The sequence below is a fragment of the Equus caballus genome, chromosome 15 (assembly GCF_041296265.1).
Source record: "Equus caballus isolate H_3958 breed thoroughbred chromosome 15, TB-T2T, whole genome shotgun sequence".
In the NCBI taxonomy this organism is placed as follows: Eukaryota; Metazoa; Chordata; class Mammalia; order Perissodactyla; family Equidae; genus Equus; species Equus caballus.
In genome coordinates this window covers 54,603,137-54,627,255 of record NC_091698.1, presented here as the reverse complement: position 1 = coordinate 54,627,255, position 24,119 = coordinate 54,603,137, and the positions used below count along the sequence as shown (strand labels likewise).

The following is a 24,119-nucleotide window of genomic DNA, read 5'->3' as shown; positions in this document are numbered from 1 at the left end:
TGCCATTAGAGTTCTGAAAAATTAAGAGAGAAGGCCATTCTTGGTTGATTATTGTTTTAAAAAGTCTACATTTTTAATGTAGCCAAGTGCTAAACACTTAAGTCTGTGAACAAGGAAGGACAAATTGCTGTGATGTATACGTTGTGACTGTACATACCTCACTAGGTTAAAAAGCCCTCTCTAGTCAAGGCTGTTGCTGTGGAACTTGTTTAGATTGAGAATGTTGATAAGTGTCTTCAGTATGTTCCATCTCTCCTCTGGTTTGTATGTTGTTTTTAAGAGTTCTTTCTTGACTTTCTGGTTAAAATGATTACACACTGATGCTTAGCGTCATTTTTCAGAAAGATGTGAATCTATGTAAGCACCAGGATACATTTAAACCTTGTAGTTAAACCTGTATTTAAACACATTTTTCTAGGGCCTGAATGTTTTGAAATGCTAAATGCTAAAGGGAAAAAAAAATTTTAGGATGATTCTTACAATTAACTGTTTAGTTTTGTTTTTTATTGACTTAAAACCCCCAAATTAACAGTCTTTAAAAAACTGGAATAAAGATAAATACCCATAACAAATTAGTGTTAATTGCACTTATAAAATACAGCATTTAAGTTTTCTGATAAACCTTTTCTAGGACCAAAATCTGATGTTTTACACTGTAACAGATTTACAGGGTAAACCGTTCCACTTGCCTCATTGTTTTCTGCCTCCATGCCTATTTTGCTATGCAAAAGCTTTATGTCAATTTACTTTTTGAGCCGTTTAAGACCAAACCAAATTATTCCTTCAGCACATTTTAAACAATCCCTTAAAGACCTCTTTTTCTTGGCTATGTTTCCAATCTTGGCTTATCACTATAATATTTCATGCTCCATGCTTCTGAAAAAATTCAATATTCAAGAACAAAGTAATCCAGAGCTTTCCTTCATTTCAGTCTTTTTATGTCCTAGGGCTGTCCCAACTCAATGACCCAGTTTTTATTGTGTCACATCTCACATTCTGTTGCTGACTGCAACCAGCTTGCCTAATCCTTTTCCTATCCTTATCAGTTTTCCCTTAATTCAAAAATCTTTTTTTTTTTTTATTCATTGCACTTCTCCTTTCACAGCTTTTAGTTTTTTTCCTCCATAGGAGACTCAGTGTTCCTGTGGTTCCTACTCAGAAACACAAAGATGAATAAGTCACTAAGGTCCATAAGTCTGTTCTTGTAAAAATTTTCATTATACTATCTTTAGAACTGTGGGTGGTAAATGGCAGAAAGCAGGTATTATAATTTGGCAATATGCATTGAGTCCTTAAAAATGTTCACACTCTTTGATGCAGCAATTTCACTTCTGAGAATCTAGCTTATTAATTTAAAAAAAAGCATCTAAGATAAGGAAAAAACTGTATACATGAGACGTTTATTAGAATGTTACGTATAAAAGCAAAAGAAGGAAACAACACAAATAGCAACAATAGGAGAGAAGTTAAATTACCATCTATCTTCTCGATGGAATATTGTGCAATCATTTAAGATGATGGTTATGTGACTATGTAAAAAGATGGGTAAATATTTATAACGTTTTCAGAAAAGCATGGTGCAAAATTTAAGTGCCAGTGATCACAACTATGTTTTTAAAAAGCATTTGCAAAGGGAAAACTGCAAGGAAATACGACATTTGCTAATAGTTGTTATTTTAGAGTGGTGGAATTATAGATGATTTTTCTTTCCTTTACTCTCAAAATCTTGATTCAATTTTTAAGTTTTTAAAACCTATAGTCTTAACTAATGCAAATTAAGAACCATCCAGATAGGTTATGTCAAATAAAATTTATAAAAAACTATTTCAGATAGAGCTTTCTATGAATCTAATAATAATCTAACAACTGGGGTAGGGGGGTGGTGAATAAGACAATGAGTATGTCATTTTGTTTACCATTGTGTGTAATCCCCAAAAGGATGAATTAGGAAAAAACTTTCAATACCTGTTTTAAAATGTAAAATAAATTTCTTTTTAACTTTAATAGGTTCTAGTCAAGTTTATTTTACAGCCATTGACTTTATCAAGGCTGGCTTGTTCTCTTCAAAGTTATTTTATCAAGTCTTACCTCTAGTCCAACCATTTCAATCCATTTTCCACACTGTCTTCAGAGAGATCTTTCTGAAACCTAAATCTGTTTGTGATATTCCACTGTTTAAAGTATTCAGGCATTCAGAATATTAAAATCTTTAGCTCAGTTTACTAGTTCCTCCCAAGCTTCTCTGCCTTACTGTGTGTCGTTTCTTCTCACGCACTCTTCCCATCAGCTTTACCAAACGGCATGTAATACCTGAAGCAATACTCTGAGTCACTATTATTTCTGTCCTTAATACTGAAATTAACACAATACCCACTCAGTCTTCAAACCTCAAGTGTTACTTTGTTTGGGAAGGCTTCCCAGATTCCTCCTATTTTATATGACCATTCTCTGTAATCCTATAGTGCCCCATCACACTGTGCAGCACTGATTTGCTTATCTGCCTTTTCCGTCAGACTGGAAACTTCTCATTTATTATTGTGCGCACAGGCAAGTATGAGTGAGCGTGTATGTATTCAACGGCACTCACTCCGCCACCCCCCCTCCCCGTGCTCTGACAGTGAGAGGAGTAGTGAATGCTAAATGATGTTGATTGAAGGGCCAGTGTGCTAATCCTGGACACTAAATGCTAGGAACAAACGGGGGGATGCATTGGAAGCCAACGACTGTTATCTGCCAGGTATTTATCAGGTAGAAACTCATTCAACGCACCTCCCTGTTAAAGTTAGACTTTTCTACTTTGTCTGAAAGTTGTCTTGCAAATAGTTTACCTTCAACATCGTATCTCGGAGAACTGGGAGCACATCTTGTTTGTCTATGAACCCTCCACTATTCATTGCATATACTAGGCATTCAAACATAAGTGGATTAAAATCCAATTTTTAAAAATCATTCTGATTTACAGAAGTTTACATCCACCTTGTCTGTGACGAGAAAAAGCCTCTGGAAGAAAAAATATGTGAAAGACAAAATATTTGTGAAGCTCAACATTGGAACTAGAAATTTTCAGAACAGTGTTGTGAATCCCCGGAAAAAAAGATATAATAGGAATTAAGGATGGACAAACTTATTCAAATATAATAAAGATTGCCTAAACTCCAGATTTGCTAACATGTAAATATCTTCTCTACCTCAATTTTCATAGGGTTACGTAGGCAACCAGGTATATTCCAATAGGAAATACTGGTTCAGCCTAACACAAAATCATGGTTTTGTTGAGATGAAAAACAAAAGACTTGGTCATGTTCTCAAGTGACTTTTGTAGTTTCTTTTTTCCCACCCTTATTATATCTGCATTTTAAGCAATATAGTTATTACAGCAAAAAAAATTTTTTGGGAAAATTTTAATAAAATTCATTTTCCCCAAATTTTTGTAGTCTAAAAATTTTATTATAACTCTAGCATTTTAGCTATTAATCTCTTAATCCTAAATTAAGCTTTAAATGTATCAGAGGCTCTTATATTTAAAACAAAACTCTGTAAACAATTGTTTAATAGAAAGTCTTTCTTTTTTCTAAGATTTTGTTTTTCCTTTTTCTCCCAAAACTCCTCAGTACATAGTTGTGTATTTTTAGTTGTGGGTCCTTCTATTTGTGGCACGTGGGATGCTGCCTCAGCATGGCCTGACGAGCTGGGCCACCGATGCAGAGCACGAGAACTTAACCACTCGGCCACGGGGCCAGCCCCAGAAAAAGCCTTTCTTGATCATTCCCTTAATTTATCTGCTATGTAGACTTAGTGCTCTTATTTTATATTTTCTCATAGAATCACTATCTGTTCCCATCTGGAAACACATGCAAATAAATATAAGTTTTAGAAAACTATCCAAGCAGAATTCTATTTTGAATTTCAAATTATTGGAGTATACCTAGTGACATCTTTGGTACTGGGGAAAGGTTAAGGAGCCAGTGCATGGGGGGAGAAATTTTTGATTGAAATTTATATAGAATAAGAAACAACAGAAATAATAAAATTAGCATAAACAGTTTGGCCAGGTGAAATCAAAGGTGGGAAGTGAAAACATTTTCAAAAATTAAGCAATATCAGAATGAATAAGGCAAAATATGGAAATCCTAAGATGAAGATGAATTACAGAAAAGGAAAATTGGAAAGAACGATTTTAAATATAGCTACCACTGTCTCAGTAAAATACATTACTTATAAAGGCACATTTCCCTACAGGAAAGAAGAAAATATTATATCCCTTAAGATAATCCAATAATCACTTTAAAATGTTTAGACACACCCAAGCAACTTTGTTCTTAATGGAATTTCCTTAAATAGGTTTCTCCCATTAGCAAGGGAACATGCTCATTTAGGATCATGGATATAGTCCCTCTGGTCATCCTAGCTCTCACCATGTAGTAACAGGCACTCTGGCTTTTCCAGTCAAGCCTCATGTGAATCTACTGGGTATGAAGCAGTTCTTCAGTGAATAATGATGCAGTAGATGAGATCACGAGGGTTAATGTGCCTAGTACAGAACCCACTACCTAGAAGCCTCTCTAATATGGTGGTTTTTTCCCTCCTTTCTTCCCTTGCAACTCTGTAATAAAAATAATAAACCCACTGTATAGGAACTGTACAAAGAACTGTACAAAAGAATTATACAAGAAAGGAATGATTTGTTGCAGATACTTTAACATATTTTATAATTTATTATAAAGACATTTTATACACCACTACCATAAATACTGAACATAGTTTCATGAAACTTACAATTTTATGATAAAAATATATCCTAAACACCATGATAACCCACCTGCTTTCTTGTTAACCTCACTATAATAGCTAAGACTAGGGTTAGAATTTAACCCTAGCAGAATGAAAATTTGGTGTCTCGGTTTATAAATATAGTCTAATACACCAGAATATTGACAAACATTTCCATATGCTTCAGATGTACTGCCAACATATGGATAGCCAACAAGTTTAAAAGAAATATTCACATTTCTAGTTAAAGGTGCTAACTAGAAATATCACAGTATATCTGGTAAACTGCGACCACCAATACAGATTTCTACACACCTGAAAAAGTCAACAGCAACAACAAAATTAAGATATTTGGCATCAGGTGGACAATATCTAGGCTTTAGGGTTGACTTACTGCTTTCATGGACTGTACAAGTAGTCTTATTGCCCCCAACTTTGGTGTTTCAGAGCTAGAGAGTATATATAATTCAAACCATTTGCTTTGGGGGCCAGCCCATGGGGTAGTGGTTAAGTTCATGCACTCCGCTTCGGCAGCCCAGGTTTGTGGGTTTGGATCCTGGGTGTGGACCTGCGCTGCTTGTCAGCCATGCTGTGGCAGTGACCCACATACAAAATAGAGGAAGACTGGCACAGACGTTAGCTGAGGGCTGGTCTTCCTCAACCGAAAAAAAAAAAAAGAAAAAAAAAAGAGGAAGGTTGGCAACAGATGTTAGCCTAGGGAAAATCTTCCTCGGCGGAAAAAACACAACACTTGCTTTGTCCTTTTTCTCATGCTAGATCTCTGACATTTTCCTAACTCTTATAGTCTTCTAGAATGATCTTTCAGATTTTCACTCAACAGCACTGGGTCAAATCTCTTCTATACAGGATCTCATTCTTCTCATGCCTCCTCTATTTGTAGAGAGCTGGTCAAAGTCTTGAAGGTGGAAACGAGTTGCCAGCTGATTTACCATTTTTCTCAGGGTAAGAAATGCTGAAACAACTTGGAAAGTAAGGAACATACTGAAGATGATGTGTATCGCTTTTTCCAAGGGCAGATTCATTAGGCCTTCATTAAAGAGCAAGAAAAGAATTAAAGGCAACTGCAATAGAAGGCTCAAAAGCCAAAAGCCAGCCAACTCAGGAACCTGCAATGACACACATTAAGAGTAATCAGATGAGTAAAGTATAGTTTTTTGTCTATTTAGATAGGCAAGTACTTAGCACGACTGAACCTACATTATGCGCTCTCTAATTCAAAAGGAGTATAACACTGTCCTCAGAGAATTTATAGTCTAGATTAGAAGAGAAAAGTACAAGTAATTTATGTGACAATCCTTGAATACACACTTTAGTGAATAATTAAATGCACCACTTAGAGGGATAGACTAAATGTTACAAGAAATAAGACGAGAGTGATTAGGGTAGGTGAAAGAAAGAATTCAGGGATGTAGGCTTTTAAGTTGGGTAGAAGGAGAAAGAGGCGAGAAGGAGGTAAGTGAGCAAAGATGTGGAATGAGCATGATTGGGAATCAACACATCAGCCTGGAATGTATGTTTGGATTAGGAAATAGCAAGAAATACAGTGAGACAGGCTAGGTGGGGCCTAATTATGAAGGGCCTAGAGAACCATAGAAATCTTTGGGCATTATCCCTTAGCTCTGGTAACTATAAATGCTTAGGCAGCAGGATGATTCAAAAAACATGACTGGCATAGGAAATGAGTTTATAATTTCCCCCCATTTTCTTATGCAGGATCCAAATAAATATGTTTGATTGACCAAGTACCTCAAGACTGGTGAGAAGAGGGAAAACTATCAATTCTTATGTGCTTACGACGTTCAGATACCTTATATCAATTATTTCATTTAATCCCAACAAACCTGTGAAGTAAATATTTCCCCCATTTTATATATGAAGAAACTAAAGCTCAAGAGATTAAGCAAACAGACCACAGTGACAGAAGTGGTAAAGTTGGAGCCAGGCCTTAACTACAGGCTTTTGCTCCTTCACCACATCTCACTGCCTTTTCCTTGCTATGAAAACCTTATTGCATTTATGTGTAGACTGAGAAAAAGGAAAGAAGAGCCTACCTTCTCCTGCAGGTTCCCCATGTAGCCCAGATACAACCGGATAGCTTCAATCAAGGTTATTAGGATGATAACAGTGACCACAATGAATTTGTAGTAATCAGGCAAGATTGAATACTAAAAAAACAAAAATAAACACGTTTGTAAAATCTCATATATAGTAAAACTGTCTTGAGATAGAACAAAAATACTAAGAACTTTAATTTTACTAACAATGCAAGGGATGGGCAGAAGAGACCTCAGCATAAGTATAAAGGCACAGACTTACCTTCATCTGAAGCATCATAATACTGCTCACCCACCAAAGTGGGAAAAAGTAAGTGTTAAAATAAAGTGACATCTGCAATGCCAAACTGGAAACCACTTCATTATCTACAGAAGAAGTAAAGAGAAAAGGAACAAATTCTTAATCTTGGTCTACACCCTATAAATCCTTTAGTTCCTTAGAATAACTACACTATTGACTCAATAAAACTCCAAATTTAAGCCTATTTATAATCATTGACTGTGAAAGAAAATATTCATCATAATACTATTTAGTTCATATATTGGCTACTTGGGGGTATGTTTCATATTTTTCAATTATTTTACCATTTTGCCATTATAGTCTGCTGACTTTTTGTGCACTTACTGGTATAGATTAAATGTGGAATATCAATATGAATCATAGTGAACAGACAACACTAATTATCATTGCCTCCTTTGTAGAGTTCTTTGTAAAGAGCCTATAAAATGAACACACTAAATATACAAAAACTAATCTTTCACATATAAACTAATTTCATACAAAAACTAATCTCCCAAATCATAGACACACATGCCTTTTCAGCATACCCTAATCCCACCCATTCATTAACACTCAATTCAATACCACTTTTTCCATAAATTCTCTCTTGATCATATTCCCCCGTCCCAGCAGAAATCTCTTTCCCCTCTAGGTACTTATCACTCTAACCTGTGTATAAGAAGTGTTAGCAAAGAACCACACTCCCCTCACTCGAGACACAGTCTGGTGTACTGAAGAGATCACGAGCTTTGGAGTCCAAGTAAACTCGGAACTCCCCAAACTCCCCTTAGCTCTGGATGCCAGACTTGGGATAAGTTACTTAACCTCTCTGAGCTTCAATTTCTTCATCTGTAAAATAGTAACATTAAAATTACCTCACAGGTTGCTTGTGAGGATTAGAGATAATATAAATTATTTCAACAACCACCATGCCTAGCACTTAGTAGGCACTCAATAAATATTAGTCCCCATTCCTTCTCTTTTACTTATTCACAGCCTCACTATAAGCACAGACCACATTCTACTCAAATTTGAGACCCTCATAGAATCTAGCATCTTGCTTTACACGTGGTAAATACCAAATATGCATAAGCAGAAAGAATGAATGAATGAAAACACACTGTTATAAGGACATTATCAGTGTGGCCATTCGTGAGTTTCGTTTATCTAAGGCTGATTACATAGCATTTTTTGCTTTTATGTAAGGGAGAAGGGCCCTAAATTAAGAATTTGATTTTGTAAATTGAGTCTTACAAATGCATCCTAAATTTGACCAAATTCTAACAATTTAAGAGCAGAAACATATTTTGAAATCAATTGCTCTAAATGTAGGAATGTACAAAGGCTCTAAAATAAATTTTTTTTTTTTTGCTTTTTCTCCCCAAATCCCCCCAGTACATAGTCCAGTTGTGACATGTGGGACGCTGCCTCAACGTGGCCTGACGAGCGGTGCCATGTCCGCACCCAGGATCCGAACCGTCGAAACCCTGGGCCGCCGAAGCAGACTGCGCAAACTTAACCACTCCGCCACGGGGCTGGCCCCTAAAATAAATTTCTTAAAAACTGATTTTTTTGTCTCCACAGCTGAGTATTTTATATCTGTCACTTAATAAATTTAAAATTATAAGGAATAATCATGGTCTCTCATAGCAAGAAAGCTTCCATTAGCTCCAAGAATATGCCTCACTACTATGATCTACTTTAAAAAAAATTGTGATGATCTACTTTTGCTTGCACCTATTTATTAAATTATCACTGATAAACCAATACATTCTTAAAATCTGTTATATCTGAAGGCAACTCACCAGCCTAGGATTTTTTTTCATAACAGTACAACTCTTGGTCAGCTGTGGACATGGTAAGGTAGACACTTTCAATTATAGTACAAATAATTAAACCTACTTCAGATCCACAAAGAAGAAAATGTAGAAAGATAACGATAAATTAGTTAAGCTGAAAATTTTAATACCTTTGGAGCAAAAACTGTAGTCAAATTTTGCAAAGAAGTTTTTATGTTAGAAATTTTGTACATGAGCATCTTAAGTTATACTGTCTATATTTCAGCTGATCAAACTTATAATCATGCAATTGAAAACCAAATGACTATGTAAATGAACCCTGAAAGCACAAGACATGAATTTACTAAATTTTGCAAAAGTACGAGTTCTGTAAATGGAACATAAATTAAAACATTATATAAATCAGGGGTAGGCAAACTACCAGCCAGCTGCCTGTTTTTGTATAGCAAGTGAACTAAAACCAGTTTTTCACATTTTTAAATAGTTGCGGGGGGGAAATCAAAGAATAATATTTTGTGACACTGAAAATCATATGAAATTCAAATTTTAGTGTCCATAAATAAAGTTTCACTGGAACTCCACAATTTCAATTCAATTATCATTATCCGTGGCTGCCGCAGAGACCTTTGGCCTGCAAAGTCTAAAATATTTACTATCTGGCCCTTTACAGAAAACGTCTGCTGACCCCTGATACCTTGCATCATCAGATTTTAGTGCCTGTTAACCCTTAGCTTTAGAATCAGAACTGTAAAAACCTAATTTTTCACATTACCTTTTTCTCTGTACATCCTAAATCATGAAGAGGGCTACATGTGGGGGACAGGCAAGTAATCAGGGTGAAAAAACGCAACTATGGGAATTGACTTTACTTTTCTCTGCCCTCTTTTAAAAATCCCTAAACCAGGCAAGAAGAAAAGATTTCTATTTCCCAGCAGAATTCAGTGATAAAAACCGCATGGGAGTGGTTGACACTATGTTGCCCATCATCACGATTTACGAGGAGGTGAAGGTGACTGCGTTATCACCTGTCGTCATGCTGAATGTAGCGTTGCGGTATTTTGTTACCAGACGTAGGGAAAGAGTTACATACAGGGAAGGGGAAGGAGAAAGCAGGGAAGAGGGCGAGTTTTGTCGAAGGCGATGCTAGTGTGGCAGCTGCCACTCTGGAGTGGATAGCGGTTCAAAATGACTCATTGAAAAAACTTCTTTCCATCTCTTCTGCCAGAAAACGGACTTGCGGTGGAACATACTTGTTTTGCTAGCTAAAGAAAAAAGGAAAAGAAATGTTATCGGGGTGGGGGTGGGGAGCGGGACGGGGAGACTGCCTGGGCTGTTTTCGCTCCATCCTGGCCAGCAGAGCCAGGGCGGACGCTGCAGAGGGAAAGCAACGTCGGCCTTCGCCGACGGCTGGGACAGGACGTGTGCTGCGAAGGCGGATTTTATATTTTTCTTTTTTGAAGAAGGCCAGCGCCAACTCAGCAGCACCACTCGCAATTCGCCAGCCAGGCCGCAGCGTGGTCTGCCCAGGACTGGCCGGCGATCAGGGCGCTTCCCGCACTGCGGAGGGCCAGCTGAAGGCGAAACCGCCATTTTAGGTCCGGGCAAAGTCTGGCCGCACCAAAACAGGCGCCAGGCCGTCGGCGGGCCACACCCCCTGCGCTGGGCCTTCGCCACTCACCGGGACCCTCGCTGTACTCCGGCCCGGTCCGGTTGGAGTCGCTGAACACGGTCCGGCTGAAGTTTCCCAGCCGCTGGCGGACCGGGTCCGGCAGCTCCATGCCCGGGCCTCGGAGCCCCTCACAGCTGGGTTTGCGGACGCAGCCGCGCTCTGCGGTTCCCACGGCAACCGGGCGGCGCGAGGGCGCCGGCGCGGCCGCGCTGCGGGGGCCCAGGTGCTGCTCCATAGCCCGCGCGCCTGGAAGGGAGAGAGCCGGGGTCGCTGAGCGCGTCAGCCGGGTTTAAAATGGCAGATTCGTTCGTTCTGTTTTAAGCCCGACCATTTTAAAAGCAAATAGGAATTATAATAAATCACCTGGGGTTGGATTGTGATCTAAGGTATGAGGGTTAGAGCCCTTGCAGAGGATGCAACGTTTCTGGAAGGAAATAGAGAATGAATGCAGAGCTTGAAGAATGTTCATGACCCAGTAGCTTTTCTTCTGGGAGCTATGTGTATATATAGTGTGTGTGTATATGTGTATATATATTTGGTAGAATATATTGCAGCAGCTTAAAAAAATGCTTGCAATGAATATTTGATGATATGGATTAACTTGAAGTAAAAATAAACTGAAAGTAAAACTAAATAGAAATGAACCTTTTTTAGCAAAATGTACGTGCGTAAATATGTGGGGAACAGTGGGAGGTAGCACAAGCACCTTGGCTTCAAAAAAAGACTAGAAGGAAACAATCCAAAATGTTAATAGCAGTTATTTCTGGATAGTGGGTTGTGGGTGAGTTAAATTTTTTGAAACATGTCTGTATTTTCCAGCTTTCTCTCAAATAAGATGTATTATTCTTTAAAACACTATTTGAGTATAATACACATACAGAACTGAGTATGCTTATGTAACCAGTACCCAGATCAAGAAACAGAACCTTTTCAGCACCTCCAGAATCTCCCCCTTCCTATTGCCTTACAGTCGCTAACCCTCCACTTCTGGATGACCTTTCCTGACTTCCAACAGCATAGAATAGTTTTGCCTATTTTTATGCTTTATATAAAAGTAATCATACAGTAAGTGCTTTTTAAGAAAAAATCTGACTCTTTGTCCTCAAAATTAATTTCATGAAGTTCCTTCATGTTATTGAGTGTAGCTTCTTTTTCCTTGCTGTATGTGGCCACACCACAGTAAGTTTATCCATTCTGCTTTTGATGAGCATCTATGTATTTTCTTGTTTGGAGCTATTTTGAGTAGTGCCGCTTTTGATGAAAATATGCATCTTGGTGAACATATGCGTGCCTTTGTGCTGAGGTTGTTCCCAGGAGTGGAATTCCTGGCTTATGAGATTCTACCCAGCTTTAATAGATACTGCCAACAGTTTTCCAAAGTGGTTGTACCAATTTCTACTGCCTTTAGCAATGTGTGTGCATTTCTGTTGCTTCAAGTCCATCACCAACACTTGTTATTTTCCATCCTTTCATTTTAGCCGTTCTGAAAGGTGTGTGATGAACAGTATTATTTTTACAATCAAAAGGAACCATACATATTTATATAAATGTCAAGAGGAAGGTATGAGAGGAAACAGCTACATGGCTAGCATTTCCAAATAATTCATCAAATGTTTATTGCACTCCTCCTACTTTTTTGGGCATTGCACTTGGCTGATTAAGGATAAAGTCCCTCCCCTTCAAGAAGCTCAGCCCAGTGAGAGAGGGAGAGATGTGGAAACAAATATTAGTACAATATGCTTGAGTAAAAGAGCACAGAGGAGGAAGCAATTAATTCTGGTCAGAGATGCCAGGGAAAAGCTGATTAACTTCTGCTTTTCTTTAAGGTAGAGCTCAGGCCTTAGCATCTCCAAAAAGGCTTCCGGGACCTCCCTGAAGCTGGCTTACGTGCCCTACTCTGTGTTTCTCAAGCGTCTTCCTCTGTGTTACTTTGGTCGCAGTGCTAGTCACAGTGTACTATAATTGTCTATCCGTGTCTATTTCTCTTGCCAGTTCACAAGCTCTTTGAGGTCAGGGACGGGCTTTCATCCTTCTATCCTGAGTACTAGTGTGGTGCCTGACCTGCAGTGGGAGCTGGATAACCATTGAATGAGGAAAGGGAATAAAAGTTCTAAAAACCACTCCCATATCTTGCCATTTCTAGTTCAAGGACTTAGGCAGCCCTTATATAAGCTTCACTCTGTAGAATAGAGAATTGATATAGTAAAACACAGGGAATTATAGGAACCAAAAAAATTTTTTTAACTTAGCAACAAAGAATCAGTTCTTATCTATTAAATTGACCAAGATTTTTATAAAGGGCACTGTGAAGCAGAAATCCTCATGCTTTGCTGATTGAATTGTAATTTGAAGAATCTCATTGAGGAAAACAATCAGTAATAGGTACAAATTGCCTTGAAAGTACTCTGCCTTTAACACAATAATCCAAATTTTAAGGCTCTATTTTGGGAAAATAATAATAAAAACAAATAATGTTTTATACACCAAGATATTGCTTCCAACATTATTGATGTTAGTTTAAAAAAAAAAAAGGTGGGGGAGCATTTGAAGTGCCCAACCACAGGGCCTAGTTAAGCAGATTATGATAATCACGGTGAGGTGCTGGGCTGTACTGGAAAGGATGTCCTTGGAAGCAGAGAGAGCAGGGTTCAAATCTCCTAAAATTCTGGCTTTACTGTGTAGGAGCTGTGCGATTCATTTCAGATCTTTGTTTTATAAAGTGAGAACAATGATAACTTACTGTTATGGTTGATGTGAAGATTGTGTCATTAAATAAGGCTTTCTATAAGTGATGGCTATCTTTGACACATCTATTAAAATGACGTTTGTGAAGAAGGAACACCTTCGGTGGAGTAAAATCATGCCAGCATTTAATTCTCTGAATTGCACTATACCTGCAAGGCAATACCTCTTTTGCTTTCCTAGTAAACACAGTGGGTATGACTAACCATAAAGGAGTCCATGAATATTAACCAAATTTATCAAAGGCCTGAATGAATTCCTTTAAAGATTTTTCCTAGCATTGGAAAAATATGTGAAACACCTTGTTTAGATTGCAATTATTTCATCAAAATCCTGGAGGAAAAAATTGATAGAATTATGGGTATTTTTCCTTTTAATTTTAATTATTATTCAAATTTCCTATAATAAGCATGCAATTCATAGTTTGAAACAAACCTTATTAAAAATAAATTGAGAGAAAGAGGCAATGACAGTGCAAAATTATATTACAGAAGAGTTTTGAGTGGAAAATATTGTGGTTTGGAAAGAATCCTGTTATTATTGATGTCACAAATGGTCCAAAGGGCTCAAAAAACTTCTGAAATATTGTTTTGTTGGTTGATGTTCACAATATTTATAGGCAATGACATTAGTGAAATGCTGAAGATCAGAGAAGGGAATCTACTTTCATGGAATCAAGACTAGTATAATGTGGGTTTCCCATATTCTAGATATTCAGAATCTAAAGAGAGGAGTATTGAGTCTCCATTCTTAAAATCATGGGAATCATTTCCAACAAGATTAATAAATAACCCTGTGAAGTTAAACTGTTTACTTCTTGTACCAATGTTGATGGTCAGAGTAATAGCTGCTCCTCCAATAATTGTATAATGTATTTCATTGGGGTTTATTTACATTTATGGTTTACTTTCCTGAATATTCATTTTCACCAAAATTTTGAGCCTAGTGCAATTGGTTTGTTTCTTTTTGACAAGAGGCAAAGTTGTCTGGTAATGACGTACTATCTTATGTGACAAGAAACTGATTCGAGGAGTTATTTAAATTACTCCTTGTCACAATAAAGATATAAATTCTTTCCGCTTGATACTAATAAAAAGTTTAGGAACAATATTTTTAAGTGAACATGTTATTCAATTTATTGCCTTAAAATGAACTGTGAGACATTTCTAAGAATTTAGATAAATTTAAAAGGTAAGTTCTATATTGGGATATAATATCTTCATATGTGATTCCACATCAGCACCTACATTTAAAAAATCTTACTCTGAGTTACCTGAAATGTAATCTTATAATCCTCAAGTTTAATGGATAAAAGCTTTTGAAATCCCAAGTACAGTATATTCTATTCACAGCACTTTTCAAAGGTTTATAAGAAAGAATCAGGCTATGAATTACACAGAAAATAAAATCTCATGAAAGAGATTTTTCTTACTATATTAAGTAATATTTCAAGGTTGGCTTTAATATTTGTCTTCAAAGACATCCCCATTGACCATTTTTATTAGAAAGTACTTTTTCTTCTAAAATACTGTTTGTATTATTATTTTTTGGTTCTGTGGCATTTCTTTGTGTTAGACTACCATAGTGCTCATCTGCTATAGCAAGCAGCTGCTCCATGCGTCAAACTATGTGGGAGCTGGGAATGGCAAAACGAGGGAAGACCACTAAAGCAAAACCTGCTTAAGGAAACCTCAGATCTGTCAAGTGAATTGTGATACTGATGAGAAGCAAGTAGCCATTTTATTGAATAAGTAATAAGTTCGACTTTTAGTAGTGATGGTATTACTGTACTAATAATATTTTTTATATTACACTGTGTAAAATGTACATTATGTTCCCCTTCTAGAAGAAAATTAATCTTTACCTTTTATTTATTGACTGTAGTAAAATATTGCTTCCCCTGCACTAAATATTGATGCATGATACCATCTTGCTTCTTTTAAATTGTGGTTCTGTGTTTTTAACAAATAGTATATTTTGTCTTTAATGGTATGCTGTACATTGCTTAGTCATGTTCAATTTTGATCCCCAAGCTCATCAAGGTTGGAAGAGCAGAAATCTTATAAATGGACAGTTTAGTATTACAATAAAAGGTGTACACATGGGTAAAGAGTTCAAATACATTTGAATTATTCATTATATTTATGTAGATAACACAACTCTCTAAATTTTTTTGAAAGTAAGTTTGCTTTGCAAAATAGAAAACCATTGCGATTATTCCTATATCCCCTTCCCTTTTCCTCTATATTTTTAGTTAATACAGAACTGTTTTTTTTTTTTTTTTAACATGTGCTGTGAAGATTAACAGAAGTTCCAGGTGGTTGGAGACAATTGTAATAGGATGTCAACTGGGATGTTCCCCTGGGCTCTGGGTAAGTTCCAAAGCTGTGCACAGAAGGTGATAAGTTCACATATTCTAAGTTCAGGGACCACTTGTGGTTAGGGCAGCCTACTAAGAAACATTAGTACAGGGAAATGGCCCTACTCCCGAACCTTCCCCAAACCACCCCATCTCTGCTCCCTGAAGTATAAGGAAAGGGGGGGGGTAGACAGGAGGTTAGCCTTTTGTGAAGCAGAATATTCATAAAGATACCCTATTCCCTCCCTTCACCCCATTTTCACTGTAAGGGAGGAGATGAAGGTACTTCTTCTCAAAGTTTAGAGAAGAGCCTTCAAGAGAATTGCTTATAAAGTTTACAGATGCCCAGCCTTCCCCCTCGACTAGGTTGGACGTTGGTGATTGTCTCACCACTGACCTCTCCTGGACCAGCAGAGTGCTGGATGTTCCAGGACAAGGATACCAGAGAGATGGCCTGGATGATGGAAGGGGCACTGTGGTAGCCCATATTGCCCCCTCCAAGAGAGGCTGCTAGCTGGACCCCTTGTGGAAGAGGTCAAGTAGGTGCAAGATAGGCCTCAAGGAACTGGGCAGCGGAGAGGGGCCCCAAGGACCCTTGCCAATGAGGGAACCAGAACTTGGATTCTCTCCAAATAGAGAGCTTCTAGGATCTGACAGGGTTAACTAGAGAAGCAAGAGCATCTTAAAGAGAGGGAATTGCAATCTTCCTACAGGGGAACCATATAAGATATCTACTTTCCCATTCCTCCTCTTGCCCTTACATGAGAAAGAAAGCACTAGGAAGGGGAGGGAAGAGTGTAAAGAGTAGAGTGCTTCCGCCCCCCGCCCCCCCACTCCCCCACATATACTCCAAGCCACAAGCAACAGACTTGTCTGCCTTTCTCTGGAGGGAAGGGAGGAAAAAAGAGTTTTTAATTCAGTTTGAAGCTTAATTGAAAATGCACGGAACTGAACCTTACTTGCGAGAATGAGATGATCCTAGTAACTTGAAGAGGCTGATAAATGGAATCAAACCAAGACATGACTAAGAGAGTTGACACCCAGCAAGAAAATGGCATGGGCGCATAATAGCACGTTACTGGGGGGGATTATTGGAAAAACAAAGCCATTTCATAGTTATACCCCAATGAATCATTAACATTACATTTGTGAGATCCATGTTGTTGTGAATAGAAGTAAATGAAAACCGTTAGTTTTCATTGCTGCGTAGTATATTGCTGTTTGAATATACCATGAATTTCATTCGTACAAATGGTGATAGACATTTGTTTTTTTCCAGTTTGGGGCTATTACAAAGAGTGCTGCTCGTCTTAGTTGTTAATATTTTATCTAGGCCTTTCACGTCTAAGTTCATGAGAGAGATTAACATGTAATTTTCCTTCCTTGTAATGTTCTTGCCAGCTTTTGGTATCACAGTTAGGCTGACCTTGTAAAATAATTGGAAATATTCTCTTTTTTTCTGTTCTCTAGAAGATTTTGTGTAAGATTCATGTTTTTCCTGTTTGTTTGGAAGAATTTGCCAGAGAAGCCATCTGTATCTGGAGTTTTCTTTGTGGGAATGTTTATGAAATTAGTTTTTGTTTATAGGTATAGAACTACTTAGATTTTCCATTTTCCCTTTTCCTACTCTGATAAGTTGTATATTTCTAGGAATTTGTCCATTTCATTGGCATGTAGTTGTTTATAATTTCATCCTATTATATTCTTTTTTATTGAGATATAATTGATATAACATTATATATTAATTTCAGATGTACAGCATAATGATTTGATATTTGTATATACTGCAAAATGATCACCACAATAAGTCCAGTTAACATTCATCACCATACATAGTTACAAATTTTTTCTTATGATGAGAACTTAAGATTCACTCTCCTAGCTACTTGCAGATATGCAATACAGGGTTATTAACTATGGTCACCATGCTGTACATTAGATCCCTATCACTTATTCATTTCATAACTGGAAATTTGAACCTTTTGACTTTCTTTGCCTGTTTCACCCACGGCCCACTCCCCCCCCCACCTCAGGCAACCACCAATCTGCTCTCTATATCCATGAGCTTGTGTTTTCGTTTTTGTTTTAGATTCCACATATAAGTGAGATCATGTGGTATTTATCTTTTCTGTCTGACTTATTTCACTTAACATAATGCCCTCAAGATCCATCCTTGTTGAAAATGGCAAGATTTCATTCTTTTTTATGGCTGAATAATACTCCAGTGACACACACACACACACACACACACACACACACACACACACACCATGTTTTCTTTAACTATTCATCCATTGGTGGCTATTTAGGTTGTTTCCATGTCTTGGCTTTTGTCAATAATGCTACAATGAATGTGGGGGTGCATATATCTTCTTGAATTAGTGTTTTCATTTTCTTCAGATAAATACCCAGAAATGAAATTGCTAGATCCTATGTTAGTCCTATTTTAATTTTTTGAGGAAACTTCATGCTGTCTTCCATAGTGGCTTCACCAATTTCTATTCCCACCAACAGTGCACAAGGGTTCCCTTTTCTTCACATCCTTGACAGCACTTATAATTTCTTCTTTTTGATAATAACCATTCTGCCAGGTGTGAGATGTATATTCTTAATGCTAATAGGATCTATATTGATGTTTCTCTTTTTCTTCACGTTGGTTATTTGTACTTAGTTTTTTTCTTGATCAGTGTTGACACGGGTTTGCAATTGTATTAGTTTTTTTAAAAAACCAATATTTGGCATGTTGCTTTTCTTTATCGTATATTTGTTTTCTGTTAATTTCTGTTTTAATCTTTATTATTTCCTTATTTCTACTTTGTGTGGGTTTACTTTTCTGTTTTTTCTTTAGATATGATTTTTTTAGCTGGATATGTAGATCATTATTTTTCAGAATTTCTTATTTATTTATTTAAAAATTGGCACCTGAGCTAACATCTGTTGCTAATCTTCTTTTCTTCTTCTTTTTCCTTCTTCTTCTCCCCAAAGTCCTCGAGTACATAGTTATATATTCTAGTTGTGAGTGCCTCTGGTTGTGCCATGTGGGATGCCGCCTCAGCATGGCTTGACGAGTGGTGCCATGTCTGTGCCCAGGGTCCGAACCAGCGAAACCCTGGGCTGCTGAAGCAGAGAGTGTGAAATTAACCATTCAGTCACAGGGCCGGCCCCCTCTTATTTTTTAATATATGCATTAGAACTATAAATTTGCCTTTAAGTTTGGCTTTTACTGCGCTCTATAAATTCTGATATGTAGTATTTTTATCATTTTGTTGAAAATATGTTCTGGTTTCCATTGAGAGCTCTTGTCTGACCCATGGGTTATTCAGAAGTGTATTGTTTTTATTTCCAAACACTAGGGAACTTCTAGTTAGCTTTTTGTAATTGATTTCTAGCTTAATTCCATTGTGGTCAGAGAACATACTCAGTATTTTCCAATCCTTTGATATTTGTTGAGACTCACTTTAAGTCCCAGCATGTGATCAATTTCAAGAAATGTCCAGGTACACTTGAAAAGAATATGTTTCCTTCAGTTTTTGGGTGCAATGTGGTGATAGTTAATTTTACAAGTCAACTTGACTGACCTAAGGGATACCCAGATAGCTAGTAAAATATTATTTCCAGGTGTGTCTGTGAGGGTGATTCTGGAAGAGATTAACATTTGATTCAGTAGACTGAGAGAAGAGATCCACCCTCACTTATCCATTGGAACCCGAATGAAACAAAAAAGGAGAAGGAAGAGTGAATTTGCGCTCTCTGTTCTTGAGCTGGGGCACCCATTTTTTCTTGTTCTTGGACATCAGAGCTCTTGGGTCTCAGGCCTTTGGACTCTGGGACTTATATCATCAGCTCCATGGTTTTAGGCCTTTGACTTTGGACTGGGACTTATACCATTGGCTCCCCTGATTCTCAGGCCTTCAGACTCAGGCTGAATTTTACCACTGGTTTTCCTGGTTCTCCAGCTTGCAGATGGCAGATTATAGGACTTCCCTGCCTCCATTACCCTGAGTAAGCCAATTCCTATAATAAATCTGTCTATCTATACACACACGCACACACACACACATATACATACATATTCTATTGGTTCTGTTTCTCCAGAGAACCTTAACAAAAACATTCTGTGTAAGTTCCAATTACATCATGTGTGTTAAATATGTTAGTCAAATCTTCTATATCATGATTTTTTGGTCTGTTTGTTCTATCAGTCACTGAAGAAGGTATGTTAAAAATCTTCAATTCTGATTTTGAATTTGTCCATTTCTCCTTTTAGTTCTGTCAATATTCTTCATGATATTTTGAGACTATGTTATTAGGAGCTTAGAAATTTAGAATTATTATAGCTTACTGGCTAATTGACCTTTTTATCATTATGAAATGTCCTTTTGTAACTTGAGAAATACTTTTGCATTACAATATGCTCTGTCTTTTAGGTTCTTGGTAGATGTTTGATAGAATATTTTTTTCCATCTTTTTACTTTCAACCTCTCTGTGTTCTTAAGATATATTTCTTGTAAGCAGCATATGCTTTTTTTCAATCCAATCTGATAAGCTTTATCTTTTAATTGAATAATTTAGTTTATTTACATTTTAAATAATTACTGAAATATCTGGGTTTACATTTATGATTTTATTTGTTTTCTATTTTTCCCACTTTTTCTATGTTCTCTTTCCTCTCCTTTCTTTCTCTGGATTTATTTTTAATTATTTTGCACTTCCTTCTATTAGCTTCTTAGGTATACATTCTTTATTATTCCTTTTGTAGTTACCCTGGAGATAAAATGTATCCTTGAATCTAATATGAATTAATACTTTACCACTTCCCAGACAATGTAAGGACCTTAGAACACTCCTCTTGTCTCTATCCTGCCTTTTGTGTTAGTATTGTTACTTATTTTAATTCTACATACAATTGAAGCCCCACAATATATCATTATTATTATTATTATTGTTTTATGCAGTTAATATTCATTTAGATGTACCCAGGTTTTTACTCTATTACTTTTTATTCCTTCTTGCACGTCTATTCTTCTCCCTGGGATTATATTCCCTCTTCCTTTCAGTAGCAGTTTACTAGCAATAAATCCTCTCAGATTTTGTTGGTCTGCAATGTCTTTATTTTGCTTTCATCTTTGAAGGATTTTTCACTGGTTATAGAATTCCAGGGTGGCAGAATCTTTAGAGGACATCCCATTGCATCTGTTTCCATTATTTCTGATGTCAGCCGCCATTCTTATTCTTGTTCCTTTAAAGGGGTCATCTTTTTCTGTGGATACAGTGAAGATTTTACTTTGTCTTTGGTTTTCAGTGATTGACTATGACGTGTCTAGATAAGCGTTTTTAATTTTTTAAAATTCATATCTTTTGAGGTTCATAGCACTTTTTGTGGCTGATTATTTTGGATTGTAAGAAAATTCTTAGCCATTATTTATTCAAATATTGCTTCTTCCCATTTTCTCTTTCTCTCTCTCTTCCGTAGCTAGAACTCCAATTACATGTAAAATAAGACTTTTTCATTGCATTCCTTATATCCCTTGTGGTTTTAAAATATGTTTTCTATCTTTTCCCCTCATGCTTTGGTCTATGAGTATATTTAAAAACAAAATGTATGACTATTAGGTAGAGTATGTTTACTATGAACAAATCATGTCATTCTAACTCACTTTCTTCTTCGTCAGAATTAGCAAATTAGTAGTGACACCTCCATCACAGTGCCTATATCAGGTGATATAGGCTATATATCCTATATCAGGTATATATATCCTATATTCCTTCTAGATGAAAATGACTCACCCATAGGCCCCTGCTCAGGGAAGCAAAGTTGGGCTATTCTTTGCAGAGTGGTGGCTAATCAGGTTAGCTCTCTCTGTGGTGTGGAGTGGGACAATGTAGGAGGGACCAGTTAGTCAGTTTCAAAAGGAGAACAAAGCAGATCCAGAAACAGAAGCAAGTGCTTGAAGGAGGCTCCAAGTAGGTCACAAAAGAGAGATGGAAAGAACATATTTTCTCCAAAACTGCCTTGGTTCCTGGGATCTATTTGGTTCTAGGTACTGGAAGTGCAATCTTACAAGAAATCTCATTTCTTAAGGTGACCTGAAAGAGTCTTTCTTCCTTGCCATCAAGAGACTAATGTATCGGGAAACTGTGGCTGAATGTGTACCTGAGCTTCAGCAAAGTGTTTCATTAAGACGTGTAATAGCTTATGGACAAGATTGAGGAATTTCCACCAAATGTGAGTGTAAAGCAGTGAATTAGAAACATATTAAATGAGCGTACCCAAAGGATACTAATTAATACGTTGTTTCAGCTTGGAGGGAAGTTGTTTTTCATTCTTATTTTTATTTTTGCTTTTGCTTTTGTTTTTAATATAAAGTTCTCCCCTTGACCTTGTTTTATTTATTTATTTATTTATTTTTTTTTTAAGATTTTATTTTTTCCTTTTTCTCCCCAAAGCCCCCCAGTACATAGTTGTATATTCTTTGTTGTGGGTCCCTCCAGTTGTGGCATGTGGGACGCTGCCTCAGCGTGGTTTAATGAGCAGTGCCATGTCCGCGCCCAGGATTCGAACCAACGAAACACTGGGCCGCCTGCAGGGGAGCGCGCGAACTCAACCACTCGGCCACGGGGCCAGCCCCCCCTTGACCTTGTTTTATTTAACATTTTTATCACCACCTTTGTTGAAGCCATGCTTATCAAATTCACTAAGGAAAAACACATTGTTTAGTAGGATACTACAAGCTGGAACAGTGGCTAAGTCTAACTAGATAACATTAGAAAAACATTTAATACAATAATAATATATGCTGATTACCAAATATTGAGAAAATTATTCTCTTTTTTGCAGTCTATTTTTTGTGAAAAATATAATTAGGATACTAATTTAATATTGTTTTCTAAACATTTTATCACTAAGAAATCACAAACTTTTCCAAATCATTAAATATTATTTTATAATATTGTTTTAATCTACCATAATTTATTTAACCAATCTCCTCTCAGGATAATGCTGTAAGACTGTTTTCTAAACATTTCTTTCCTTAAAAATCATAAACATTCTTCTAAATCATTAAATATTATTCTCTCAATTGCGTGACTGTACCATTGTTTATTTAACCAATATGCTATATTTAGGCAATAAGAATGCTTCCCCACCCTCCCACTTTTTTGTCTTTAAGATTACCATAAATGCTATTATGGCATTATTTTTGGAAAAATATTATTGTTATTTCTTTCTGATAAACTCCCAGCAGTTATGAGAATCTTGGCCCATTTCCCTGTTGCTTAACCATTGGATATTATGATTTTCAAAATTCCTGTCAATTTTATAAGCACAAATTAGAGTCTTGCTTTATTTTGCTTTTATTTGAATACTGGTGAAACTGAACATTTTTTCATACATATATTGACCATTTGCATTTCTTGTTTTAGAGCATCTATTTTCATGTCTTTTGTTCATTTTTCAACAAGAAGTGTGTATCTTAATGTTTCCTAAGCGCTTTTATATATTAAGCACATTTATCCTTTCTCGAAATACATATTGAAAATATTTCTTCCAAGTTTGTCATCTGTCTTTGTTTATGAACTTAATTTTTTTGACACGAAGAGTTTCATTGTTAAGAAAAGTCTATCAGTCACTTTGTTGTTTTTGCCTTTCATGTCCTACTCAGAAAGATATCCTCAAATTATGTAACTATTTACCTGTATCTTCTATCATATAATATTTAATATGAATAGACTAAAGCCAGCTCTTAGGTTCAGAATGCCAATTACATAACCTCTGGATGGGAGAGCTTCGAGGTTGTCAGCATCGGTGTATCTTGGCCGCCAAAACACTATTGGGATCTTGGGCTTCATTAACAAAGCTTAGGGTCCAGACCCAGGAAAGCTATAGTCCTACAACACAGTCAAAGGAATCAAGCTTCAGAATATGTTTGATTTAGATGTGCTTAAAGATTGTTATTTTATTGGCTATTTCAACAATTGTTGGGGAATCTGTGTAATCAAAAACACTTCCTCATCCTCAAGATAAGACAGACAATTTTCCTAGTGAAACAAGGTATAAAAAGTACAGTTTCAATAGTTCGTTTTTCTTTGAGGTTGTCTAATAGAAGCATCACAGATGAAACATTTCTCAGAAAACCTTTATGGTTCTTGTAACCATACCTCTGTTTCCAATAGGCTTAGCACAAGTTTCACCAAAATTTGCTGGACATTATAGGGCTTGCTGATACAAGTATTCCTTTTAAAATCAAGAAGACAAGAATACCTACTACTGTCCTCCCCACCCCACCCCCAATTTTGTTCAGTACTGAACCAGGAAAGAAAAGAAAAAGAAATAAAAAGGTATATTGGAAATGAAGAAATAAAACTCATTCAGAATCAAAATTTCATATGCTTTAAACTTCTTTCTTTCTTTCTTCCTTTTTTTTTT

General features: G+C 36.6%; 2 protein-coding genes across 6 annotated transcripts in view; one reads left to right on the top strand and one right to left on the bottom strand.

Annotated features, from left to right (window-relative positions):
- Positions 1-4,681: 4,681 nt before the first annotated feature.
- TMEM17 (transmembrane protein 17) lies at positions 4,682-10,828 on the bottom strand. Its single transcript, XM_001494548.6, has 4 exons — positions 10,603-10,828; positions 7,108-7,211; positions 6,843-6,956; positions 4,682-5,897 (listed from the first exon to the last, which is right to left on the bottom strand). Exons 1-4 carry the CDS (start codon positions 10,826-10,828, stop codon positions 5,619-5,621), a joined length of 723 nt encoding a protein of 240 aa, XP_001494598.5. The 3' UTR covers positions 4,682-5,618.
- Positions 10,683-24,119, top strand: part of EHBP1 (EH domain binding protein 1) — a 479,839-nt gene continuing 466,402 nt past the window's right edge. For 2 of the 5 annotated variants that reach the window (XM_070235399.1, XM_023619018.2), the window contains exons 1-2: positions 10,840-10,979; positions 15,636-15,707. The gene's annotated coding sequence lies outside the window, so the exon portion shown is untranslated. Of the gene's footprint in view, positions 10,980-15,635; positions 15,708-21,776; positions 21,921-24,119 lie in introns of all 5 variants that reach the window. The other 3 variants (XM_070235417.1, XM_070235400.1, XM_023619016.2) reach the window with 3 other exon arrangements.